General features: G+C 54.5%; 1 protein-coding gene across 1 annotated transcript; it reads right to left on the bottom strand.

Moving 5' to 3' along the window:
• Positions 1 to 69: 69 nt before the first annotated feature.
• LOC306773383 (ADP-ribosylation factor 4) lies at positions 70 to 12,783 on the bottom strand. The gene is made up of 6 exons (XM_079263173.1): positions 12,558 to 12,783; positions 11,894 to 11,974; positions 3,999 to 4,108; positions 3,854 to 3,925; positions 635 to 760; positions 70 to 564 (listed from the first exon to the last, which is right to left on the bottom strand). Exons 1-6 carry the CDS (start codon positions 12,622 to 12,624, stop codon positions 478 to 480), a joined length of 543 nt encoding a protein of 180 aa, XP_079119299.1. The 5' UTR covers positions 12,625 to 12,783; the 3' UTR covers positions 70 to 477.
• Positions 12,784 to 12,982: the final 199 nt, after the last annotated feature.

Below are 12,982 nucleotides of genomic sequence, written 5' to 3' on the forward strand. Positions count from 1 at the left end.
CTCCAGACCAGGACTAGTACGGAGTTCTGGTCCAGTTTGGTCACTTGACACAAAGAAATGAAGGAAAACCACAGAAGAAGGAAAGCTTTATTGCATCATGGCGGTCTCTGCGTTTCTTCTTCACATGAAGGAATGACGAGGGCGCCAGTCCGGCGCCGTGGAATGAGTCATTACATGACCAGGTAACAGTTACCTGCCACAAACCCCGCCTCCTCAGCCCCAGGTAACTGTCACCTGTCATAAGCCCTGCCCTTCTTTCCCATCACATGATCTGGAGCTAAAACATGCGGATTAAAAGAAAACAAACACCTGCAGAAGAAGAGGAGGAAGAAGAGGAGGAGGATGGGAAACCAGGTGAGCTCAGAGTCCATGACATCACTTCCTCCTACATTTATAAGTTAAAACCACAGAAGAAGTCCAGTCCTCCTTTTGCACGCCGTGACATCACTCTGCTACTTCCTGGTTGTGGTCAGGTGACTAGCGCTTGGACAGCTCGTTGGACAACCAGTCCAGACCTTCGTAGAGACCGGTTCCCTGCGTGGCGCAGGTGGCTTGAACGTGCCACTGCAACACAAACGTCCAATCAGAACACAGCCAGCTGTCAGAGACGTATTGACGACGGATCTGTTCTTACGGTTCGACTGCGCAGGCTGTGCAGACCCAGTTTGTCGGTGAGTTCACTGACCCCCATGGCGTTCGGAAGATCCTGCTTGTTGGCGAAAACCAGAAGTACAGCGTCCTTCAGCTCGTCCTCCTGGATCTGAGGAGACATCGTCCCATGGTGTTAGCAAAATGGGTCCATCATGTCCGTCCCCGAGTCTTTCAGCAGGGACACCAGCAGGACACCTAGGACACCTGCAGGACACCTTTGGATACCTGCAGGACACCTTGGAAAACCTTCAGGTCACCTGGGACACCTGCAGGTCACCTGGGACACCTGCAGGTCACCTGGAACACCTAGGACACCTGCAGGACACTTGGCAACCCTACAAGACACCTGGCGCACCTGCAGGACACCCTGGAAAACCTTCAGGTCACCTAGGACACCTGCAGGTCACCTAGGACACCTGCAGGTCACCTGGAACACCTAGGACACCTGCAGGTCACCTGGAACAGCTGGAACACCTGCAGGACAGCTGGAACACCTGCAGGACACCCTGGAAAACCTTCAGGTCACCTGGGACACCTGCAGGTCACCTGGCACACCTGCAGGCCAGCTGGCACACCTGCAGGCCAGCTGGGACACCCGCAGGCCACCTGGGACACCTGCAGGTCACCTGGAACAGCTGGAACACCTGCAGGTCACCTGGAACAGCTGGAACACCTGCAGGTCACCTGGAACAGCTGGAACACCTGCAGGTCACCTGGAACAGCTGGCACACCTGCAGGACAGCTGGAACACCTGCAGGACAGCTAGAACAGCTGGAACACCTGCAGGACAGCTGGCACACCTGCAGGACAGCTGGCACACCTGCAGGACAGCTGGCACACCCGCAGGACAGCTGGCACACCCGCAGGACACCTGGGACACCCGCAGGACACCTGGGAAATCTGCAGGACACCTTGGAAAACCTTCAGGTCACCTGGAGGACACTTAGGACATCTGCAGGGTCACCTGGGACACCTGCAGGACACCGAGGACACCTGCAGGTCACCTGGGACACCTGCAGGGTCACCTGGGACACCTGCAGGTCACCTTGGAAAACCTTCAGGACACCTGGGACACCTACAGGTCACCTGGGACACCTGCAGGTCACCTTGGAAAACCTTCAGGACACCTGGGACACCTACAGGTCACCTGGGACACCTGCAGGTAACCTTGGAAAACCTTCAGGACACCTGCAGGTCACCTGGGACACCCGCAGGTCACCTGGGACACCCGCAGGTCACCTGGGACACCCGCAGGACACCTGGGACACCCGCAGGACACCTTGGGAAATCTGCAGGACACCTTGGAAAACCTTCAGGTCACCTGGAGGACACTTAAGACACCTGCAGGTAACCTTGGAAAACCTTCAGGACACCTGCAGGTCACCTGGGACACCTGCAGGACACCTGGGACACCCGCAGGACACCTGGGAAATCTGCAGGACACCTTGGAAAACCTTCAGGTCACCTGGAGGACACTTAGGACATCTGCAGGGTCACCTGGGACACCTGCAGGTCACCTGCAGGACACCGAGGACACCTGCAGGTCACCTGGGACACCTGCAGGTCACCTTGGAAAACCTGCAGGTCACCTGGGACACCTGCAGGTCACCTGGGACACCTGCAGGTCACCTGGGACACCTGCAGGTCACCTTGGACAACCTTCAGGACACCTGGGACAACCTTCAGGACACCTGGGACACCTGCAGGTCACCTGGGACACCTGCAGGTCACCTTGGAAAACCTGCAGGTCACCTGGGACACCTGCAGGTCACCTGGGACACCTGCAGGTCACCTGGGACACCTGCAGGTCACCTTGGACAACCTTCAGGACACCTGGGACACCTACAGGTCACCTGGGACACCTGCAGGTAACCTTGGAAAACCTTCAGGACACCTGCAGGTCACCTGGGACACCTGGGACACCTACAGGTCACCTGGGACACCTGCAGGTAACCTTGGAAAACCTTCAGGACACCTGCAGGTCACCTGGGACACCTGCAGGTCACCTGGGACACCCGCAGGACACCTGGGAAATCTGCAGGACACCTTGGAAAACCTTCAGGTCACCTGGAGGACACCTGGGACACCTGCAGGTCACCTGGGACACCTGCAGGACACCTGGGACACCTGCAGGACACCTGGGACACCCGCAGGACACCTGGGAAATCTGCAGGACACCTTGGAAAACCTTCAGGTCACCTGGAGGACACTTAGGACATCTGCAGGGTCACCTGGGACACCTGCAGGTAACCTTGGAAAACCTTCAGGACACCTGCAGGTCACCTGGGATACCTGCAGGACACCTGGGACACCTGCAGGACACCTGGGACACCTGCAGGACACCTGGGACACCCGCAGGACACCTGGGAAATCTGCAGGACACCTTGGAAAACCTTCAGGTCACCTGGAGGACACTTAGGACATCTGCAGGGTCACCTGGGACACCTGCAGGTCACCTGCAGGACACCTGCAGGTCACCTGCAGGACACCTGCAGGACACCTGGGACACCTGCAGGACACCTTGGAAAACCTTCAGGACACCTGGGACACCTACAGGTCACCTGGGACACCTGCAGGTCACCTGGGACACCTGCAGAACACCGAGGACACCTGCAGGTCACCTGGGACACCTGCAGGTCACCTTGGAAAACCTTCAGGACACCTACAGGACACCTGGGACACCTGCAGGTCACCTGGGACACCTGCAGGACACCTTTGGATACCTGGGACACCTACAGGTCACCTGGGACACCTGCAGGACACCTTTGGATACCTGGGACACCTACAGGTCACCTGGGACACCTGCAGGTAACCTTGGAAAACCTTCAGGACACCTGCAGGTCACCTGTAGACCTGCAGGATACCTGCAGGGTCACCTGGGAACCATGGAGGACACCTGGGAAACCTGCAGAACACCGAGGACACCTGCAGGTCACCTGGGACACCTGCAGGTCACCTGGGACACCTGCAGGGTCATCTGGGACACCTGCAGGACACCTTGGAAAACCTTCAGGTCACCTGGAGGACACTTAGAACATCTGCAGGGTCACCTGGGACACCTGCAGGGTTACCTGGGAACCATGGAGGACACCTGGGAGACATGCAGGACACCTGGGAGACATGCAGGACACCTGGGACACCTGCAGGGACACCTGAATTCATGTACAGGTCACATGACTCAGCATTTATCAGCATCACTCACCATCTTGGAAAGCTCCTCAGCTGACTCAGCGACTCGCTCTCTGTCATTGCTGTCCACCACAAAAATAAGACCCTGCAGGAGAAGCAATCCCCGATCAATACTCTGAACACTGTGCTACTGGGCCCCCAGAGCCCCCCAGGTGTACCTGTGTATTCTGGAAGTAATGTCTCCACAGAGGTCGGATCTTGTCCTGACCACCAACATCCCAGACCGTGAAGCAGATGTTCTTGTACTCGACCGTCTCCACGTTAAAACCTGAAAGACACACAGGTCTACTCAAATCAAAGATACTTTATTCATCCCCGAGGGGAAATTCAGAGTTCCAGCCAGCTGGTCCAAGGTCAGACATACAGACATGTAACATTCATGACTAAAGAAGAATACAGAATCAAGCTGAAGCTCAGGCCACGCAGCCAGTTTTACTGGCGCCGCCTTGTAACAGGTAAGAACATTAGGATTATGGGGGGCTCGATGGAAAAAAGGCCATGTAACTCCGGGCCGCGCCACTAGATGACGCAGTCTGGAGAGACTGAGAAAAAAGCCTCATACACTGAAGCACAAACTCAGACAAGACACACAAAGTCCAGGGAGGCGGTGAGTCATGTGGGAGGGGACCGGGGTCGGATGAGGAGGGGGGGACAGAGAGTCTATAAACATCTCAAAGGCCCCTGGGAAGCCAAATCCAGATATGATTGTTGTCTGGGTTCCAGGTGAGGAAAACAATTTGCCCTCGGCCTTTAGTCCATAGCAGGTCTCAGGCTGGCAGCTCCAGACAGCCGAATGGGAGGGTCAATTTCCACCCATCCTGACAGACATCTTCTTTACGTTGTTGTAGATTCTGCGGACCAGCTCCGGGCCAAATGTCCAGTATGGACCAACGGGCATCCTGCTTACAGTCGACTCCGGTCAACGCACGAGTCCGTGCACTGCTAGCACGGCACATACCGTTACAGAATTCTGGCAGCCTGCCAGTTGTTGCCAGAATCTCACAGGTCTTCAGGTAGATCAGAACTCCACCAGCGCCAATCAGCAGAATCCCAATCACCAATAATCCAAAGATGTAAACATCCTCCACGTCCTCAGAGGACAAAACCACCAGACACATCGGTCTCCATCTGGCCCATGAGTCCTGAACGTATCCAGCCGGAAGTGTCCCCTCAGGACATGCGGGCTCCCCTCTGCCCGATCTCCGGATTGAGAAAATTTGATTGCGTTGAGAGACCAGCCGATTTAATCCATGATGTAAAAATCTGAGGAAAAGAGATGTAAGAAGAGGCTCTGAGTCAGACAGGACAACGTCACAGGCCAGTGGGAGGCGAGGAAACAGGAGCAGGGGAGCATGTGCAGACGGCGGTCTTCTCTTCCATGTCACTTAGAGGAGACCTTTGGGGAAGCGTGGGTGGGGGGGGGGGGCAGGACAGTTCTATGTAAGCTGTCCATAGAAGTGGTCTGTCTAAATGCTCATGGCTTCAGGCAGACACACCTGGACAGGTGTCCCTGAGGAGAAGCAGCCAATCAGAGAAGTCGCCTGTGATTTACCTGAACTTCGGACTTTTCCATTCTATTGTTAGATTACTATTCGTTTAGCAGACGTTTGGAGAGGGAGTGAAGGTCTGGATTAGGGAGTCAAGGTAGACGGGAGCCGGTTCAGTTATTGTTTTGTAAACCAGAAGCAGAGCTTTAAATCTGATGCGAGCTGCAACCGGAAGCCAGTGAAGAGCGATTAGCAGCGGAGTGACATGAACCCGTTTGGACTGGTTGCTGCTGGTTCTGGATCGTCTGCAGAGGTTTAACCAGCATGCAGGCAGACCTGCCAGTAGGGAACTGCAGTAATCCATGTGTGAGATGACCAGAGCCTGAACCAGAAGCTGAGTCGTGTGTTCTGTCAGGTACGTCTGATCCTCTTGATGTTGTAGAGAGCATATCGGCAGGTACGGGCAACCGAGGCAACATGGACCTTAAAGGTCAGCTGGTCATCCACCATGACACCCAGATTCCAGGCAGCAGGCGTAGGAACAAGTATGACAGAGTGGAGCTTCACACGTATCTGCGGAGGTAAGGAAGGATTGGCTGGACAGACAATGAGCTCTGTCTTGGACAGATGGAGCTGAAGATGGCGATCCTTCATCCATGCAGAGATATCAGCAAGGCAAGCTGATATTCTCAGTGAAACGTTGTGTCGTCTGGTGGGAAGGAGAGGAAAAGCTGAGTGTCATCTGCATAGCAGCACTGATAAATATTAATCCATCTCATTTCCATGACGGTTCTGCAGGAAAAAAGAGGAATTTTGTGGAAAATGAGGAAGAAATTCTAACAGATAAAGCTGTAAAATGTAAAAGTATTTTATCTGGTGGAGACGGGATGGACATCAGCACCAGCAGAAAGACAGAGGAGGTCAGCAGGGGACAGATGCTGTCAGCGTCTCATCAGACCACCGGACTTATCCAGAAAGGACAAATAAAGTGGTCAGACAGTAAAATGTAGGGAGAAAGTGCATCTTGGTCCACAGGAGGAGGAAGGGGGGGCGCTGCCCACTCCCACAGATTAGAAGCTGGCGGGAAAATGAAGGAGTCCAGAGATACGCTGGAACAAAATGCTCCAGATGATGCTGGAAGTGCTTCATTCCTTTGTTTCAGATTATAAAATGAACGGACATAAATGAGACGTCTCTGACTCCAGTTTATTTACTGGGAACATACTGGTGTTCCTGTGTGTCCCAGCTGGGTTGCAGCGCTGCAGATGTGGTCGGAGAGGGGGGGGGCAGTGGTTCCACCTTGTGTCCTAGCTGCGGTGTCCTCGCAGAGGAACCAATAACTGCCATGAAGGAGGAGGTGCAGGAGACGGAGAGAAATAAACACCACCCTGACAGAAACCACACTAAAGATAAACTTGTGAATAAATGAGAATTCTCCTCCTCTGATGTGTTGCATCACTTCTAGACGTAAAGCAGTTCCCCTCGAGGCGGCCCGGTCTGCCGTAGAGTCCCATGGGACACCTCCAGGTCTACATAGAGTCACGTAGGACACCTCCAGGTCTACATAGAGTCCCGTAGGACACCTCCAGGTCTACATAGAGTCCCGTAGGACACCTCCAGGTCTACATAGAGTCACGTAGGACACCTCCAGGTCTACATAGAGTCACGTAGGACACCTCCAGGTCTACATAGAGTCACGTAGGACACCTCCAGGTCTACATAGAGTCACGTAGGACACCTCCAGGTCTACATAGAGTCCCGTAGGACACCTCCAGGTCTACATAGAGTCCCGTAGGACACCTCCAGGTCTACATAGAGTCACGTAGGACACCTCCAGGTCTACATAGAGTCCCGTAGGACACCTCCAGGTCTACATAGAGTCACGTAGGACACCTCCAGGTCTACATAGAGTCACGTAGGACACCTCCAGGTCTACATAGAGTCACGTAGGACACCTCCAGGTCTACATAGAGTCACGTAGGACACCTCCAGGTCTACATAGAGTCACGTAGGACACCTCCAGGTCTACATAGAGTCACGTAGGACACCTCCAGGTCTACATAGAGTCACGTAGGACACCTCCAGGTCTACATAGAGTCACGTAGGACACCTCCAGGTCTACATAGAGTCACGTAGGACACCTCCAGGTCTACATAGAGTCACGTAGGACACCTCCAGGTCTACATAGAGTCCCGTAGGACACCTCCAGGTCTACATAGAGTCACGTAGGACACCTCCAGGTCTACATAGAGTCACGTAGGACACCTCCAGGTCTACATAGAGTCACGTAGGACACCTCCAGGTCTACATAGAGTCACGTAGGACACCTCCAGGTCTACATAGAGTCACGTAGGACACCTCCAGGTCTACATAGAGTCACGTAGGACACCTTCAGGTCTACATAGAGTCACGTAGGACACCTCCAGGTCTACATAGAGTCACGTAGGACACCTCCAGGTCTACATAGAGTCACGTAGGACACCTCCAGGTCTACATAGAGTCCCGTAGGACACGTCAGGGTCTACGTAGAGTCCGGTAGGAAACCTCCAGATCTACGTAGGACACGTCCGGGTCTACGCAGGACACGTCCGGGTCTACGTAGAGTACCGTAGGACACCTCCAGGTCTACATAGAGTCCCGTAGGACACCTCCAGGTCTACATAGAGTCCCGTAGGACACCTCCAGGTCTACATAGAGTCCCGTAGGACACCTCCAGGTCTACATAGAGTCCCGTAGGACACCTCCAGGTCTACGTAGGACACCTCCAGGTCTACGTAGGACACCTCCAGGTCTACATAGAGTCCCGTAGGACACCTCCAGGTCTACGTAGGACACGTCCGGGTCTATGTAGAGTCCCGTAGGACACCTCCAGGTCTACATAGAGTCACGTAGGACACCTCCAGGTCTACGTAGGACACGTCCGGGTCTATGTAGAGTCCCGTAGGACACCTCCAGGTCTACATAGGACACGTCCGGGTCTATGTAGAGTCCCGTAGGACACCTCCAGGTCTACATAGGACACGTCCGGGTCTATGTAGAGTCCCGTAGGACACCTCCAGGTCTACATAGAGTCACGTAGGACACCTCCAGGTCTACATAGAGTCACGTAGGACACCTCCAGGTCTACATAGGACACGTCAGGGTCTACGCAGGACACATCCGGGTCTACGTAGGACACGTCCAGGTCTACGCAGGACACATCCGGGTCTACGTAGGACACCTCCGGGACTACATAGAGTCCCGTAGGACACCTCCAGCTCTACATAGGACACGTCCGGGTCTATGTAGAGTCCCGTAGGACACCTCCAGGTCTACATAGGACACGTCCGGGTCTATGTAGAGTCCCGTAGGACACCTCCAGGTCTACATAGAGTCACGTAGGACACCTCCAGGTCTACATAGGACACGTCAGGGTCTACGTAGAGTCCGGTAGGAAACCTCCAGATCTACGTAGGACACGTCCAGGTCTACGCAGGACACATCCGGGTCTACGTAGGACACGTCCAGGTCTACGCAGGACACATCCGGGTCTACGTAGGACACCTCCGGGACTACATAGAGTCCCGTAGGACACGTCAGGGTCTACGTAGAGTCCGGTAGGAAACCTCCAGATCTACGCAGGACACGTCCGGGTCTACGCAGGACACCTCGGGGTCTACGTAGAGTCCCGTAGGACACCTCCAGGTCTACATAGAGTCCAGTAGGACACCTCCAGGTCTACGTAGGACAGGTTCGGGTCTACGTAGAGTCCAGTAGGACACCTCCAGGTCTACATAGGACAGGTTCGGGTCTACGTAGAGTCCAATAGGACACCTCGGGGTCTACGTAGTGTCCCGTAGGACACCTCGGGGTCTACGTAGGACACCTCGGGGTCTACGTAGGACACGTCCGGGTCTACACGTCCGGGTCTACGTAGAGTCCATTAGGACACCTCAGGGTGACTCTACGTGACTCTATGTAGACCTGGAGGTGTCCTACGGGACTCTACATAGACCCGGACGTGTCCTATGTAGAGCTGGAGGTGTCCTACGGGACTCTATGCTACGTTGTGTCCCATAGGACACCTCCGGGTCTACGTTGTGTCCCATAGGACACCTCCGGGTCTACGTTGTGTCCCATAGGACACCTCCGGGTCTACATAGAGTCCAGTAGGACACCTCCGGGTCTACATAGAGTCCAGTAGGACACCTCCGGGTCTACATAGAGTCCAGTAGGACACCTCCGGGTCTACATAGAGTCCAGTAGGAGACCTCCGGGTCTACGTTGTGTCCCATAGGACACGTCCGGGTCTACATAGAGTCCAGTAGGACACCTCCGGGTCTACATAGAGTCCAGTAGGACACCTCCGGGTCTACATAGAGTCCAGTAGGACACCTCCGGGTCTACGTTGTGTCCCATAGGACACGTCCGGGTCTACATAGAGTCCAGTAGGACACCTCCGGGTCTACATAGAGTCCAGTAGGACACCTCCGGGTCTACGTTGTGTCCCATAGGACACGTCCGGGTCTACATAGAGTCCAGTAGGACACCTCCGGGTCTACATAGAGTCCAGTAGGACACGTCCGGGTATACGTAAGACACCTCCGGGTCTACGTGAGACGGCATATAATTTATACGGAGGACTGGTTCGGTCCAGTCAGTTTGTTCTGACGTCATAATCACTTCAGTCAGAGAATCAATAAGTTCCTTTATCTGAACATCTCATGATGTCAGACGGATTGATTGATCAGTGATTGGCTGCACCAGGACCTGTCGATTTCTAAGTTTGTCTCCTTTCAGAACTCATGAGATCTGGAGCCGAACCGGAACCAGGGAGACCGGATCTGGGACTGAACCAGAACCAGGGAGACCGGATCTGGGACTGAACCAGAACCAGGGAGACCGGATCTGGGACTGAACCAGAACCAGGGAGACCGGATCTGGGACTGAACCGGAGCCAGGGGGACTGGATCTGAAACTGACCCGGAGCCAGGGGGACTAGATCTGAAACTGACCCAGAGCCAGGGGGACTAGATCTGAAACTGACCCGGAGCCAGGGGGACTAGATCTGAAACTGACCCAGAGCCAGGGGGACTAGATCTGAAACTGACCCGGAGCCAGGGGGACTAGATCTGAAACTGACCCGGAGCCAGGGGGACTAGATCTGAAACTGACCCAGAGCCAGGGGGACTAGATCTGAAACTGACCCGGAGCCAGGGGGACTAGATCTGAAACTGACCCAGAGCCAGGGGGACTAGATCTGAAACTGACCCGGAGCCAGGGGGACTAGATCTGAAACTGAACCGGAGCCAGGGGGACTAGATCTGAAACTGACCCGGAGCCAGGGGGACTAGATCTGAAACTGAACCGGAGCCAGGGGGACTAGATCTGAAACTGAACCGGAGCCAGGGGGACTAGATCTGAAACTGAACCGGAGCCAGGGGGACTAGATCTGGAACTGAACTGGAACCAGGGAGACCGGATCTGGGATTTAACCGGAGCCAGGGGGACTAGATCTGAAACTGAACCGGAGCCAGGGGGACTAGATCTGAAACTGAACCGGAGCCAGGGGGACTAGATCTGAAACTGAACCGGAGCCAGGGGGACTAGATCTGAAACTGAACCGGAGCCAGGGGGACTAGATCTGAAACTGAACCGGAGCCAGGGGGACTAGATCTGGAACTGAACTGGAACCAGGGAGACCGGATCTGGGATTTAACCGGAGCCAGGGGGACTAGATCTGAAACTGAACCGGAGCCAGGGGGACTAGATCTGAAACTGAACCGGAGCCAGGGGGACTAGATCTGAAACTGAACCGGAGCCAGGGGGACTAGATCTGGAACTGAACTGGAACCAGGGAGACCGGATCTGGGATTTAACCGGAGCCAGGGGGACTAGATCTGAAACTGAACCGGAGCCAGGGGGACTAGATCTGGGACTGAACCGGAACCAGGGAGACCGGATCTGGGACTGAACCGGAACCAGGGAGACCGGATCTGGGACTGAACCAGAGCCAGGGGGACTAGATCTGAAACTGACCCGGAGCCAGGGGGACTAGATCTGAAACTGAACCGGAGCCAGGGGGACTAGATCTGAAACTGAACCGGAGCCAGGGGGACTAGATCTGGGACTGAACTGGAACCAGGGAGACCGGATCTGGGATTTAACCGGAGCCAGGGGGACTAGATCTAGAACTTAAAAAGAGCCAGGGGGACCGGATCAGGGACTGACCGGGACTCTACCGGGACCGGGACTCTACGTAGGACACGTCCGGGTCTACGTAGAGTCCCGTAGGACACGCCCGGGTCTACGTAGAGTCTGTAGGACACGCCCGGGTCTATGTAGAGTCTGTAGGACACGTCCGGGTTTACGTAGAATCCTGTAAGACACCTCAAGGTCTACGTAGAGTCCCTGCAGACACCAGGTTGCTACGGCAACAATGGACGTTTTGCCTTGCCATGTTCTGGAAATCGAGCAGTTTTCCAAAAAGTCGAAGAGGAAACGCAGCCAATAAACAGGGAGTGCTGGTGGACAGGTACACCGGGAGGGACATGCCGCCTCACCTGGACATCTCTGCTACGACTCACCGATAGTCGGGATGGTGGTGACGATCTCTCCCAGCTTCAGTTTGTACAGGATGGTGGTTTTTCCAGCCGCATCCAGTCCCACTGCAACCCGGACAGAAAACCATTAAACCCTTTGAAACCATTAAAACCAGATAAAACAACTTTAAACAAAACCAGAAAAATCAGAAATGTCGTTCAGAGACAGAAATCTGGAATTGCACAAAGTTCCTGGTGAAGTAAACCTGCTTAGAATGTTAGCATCCGGTGGCTACCAACGTTTGCTTAGCCTGTTAACATTCGGTGGCTAACACCGTTAGCTTAGCCTGTTAGCATCCGTTAGCTAACACCGTTAGCTTAACCTGTTAGCATCCATACAGTCTATGCTACCACCGTCAGCTTAGCCTGTTAGCATTCGGTAGCTAACACCGTTAGCTTAGCCTGTTAGCAACCGGTTGCTACCACCGTTGGCTTAGCCTGTTAGCATCCGGTGGCTACCACCGTTAGCTTAGCCTGTTAGCTCCTACTGTCATATTGACAATAAGGCGGACCCACTTCGACCGGTCCAGTTTCAGTGAAGGGAAATAAACCCATCCGGTCCGTTTAGAGAAGCGGACAGTCGGTCCAGGGTCTCCACCGGTCCCTGGCCGGTCGGATCGGGGCTACCTAGCCCAGCCGCAGCGCTCACCCATCAGTATCCTCATCTGCTTCTTCCCAAACAGCTTGGAGAACAGAGACGAGATGGTCAGACCCATGATGGACGCAGTTCCGGCGGGGCGGAGGGACTTGGCGGCGGGGGTGCGGGTCTTCGGTCCGGACAAGCTGTTGCCAAAGCCGGGAAAAGAAGAGCAGTCTGTGAGCGCAGCTCCTCCTCGGTGCCACGTCCAGGCCAACTCGGAGCAAATGACGTCACTGCCTGTTGCCACGTCCAGGCCAACTCGGAGCAAATGACGTCACTGCCTGTTAACGCCACACAGCACAGTGCTGCGTTTGAGTTTCACGAAAAAAATCGTAAATTTGTAGTAAATGAGTTTAAATAAAGTTTCACAGTTGAATTTTAAATGTCCGAATCCTTGACTGTCTGTAGAAAATGTTTTATTCTGTTTTCAACAT

The sequence above is a fragment of the Telmatherina bonti genome (genome assembly GCF_933228915.1).
Source record: "Telmatherina bonti genome assembly, chromosome: 23".
Taxonomy (NCBI): Eukaryota; Metazoa; Chordata; class Actinopteri; order Atheriniformes; family Telmatherinidae; genus Telmatherina; species Telmatherina bonti.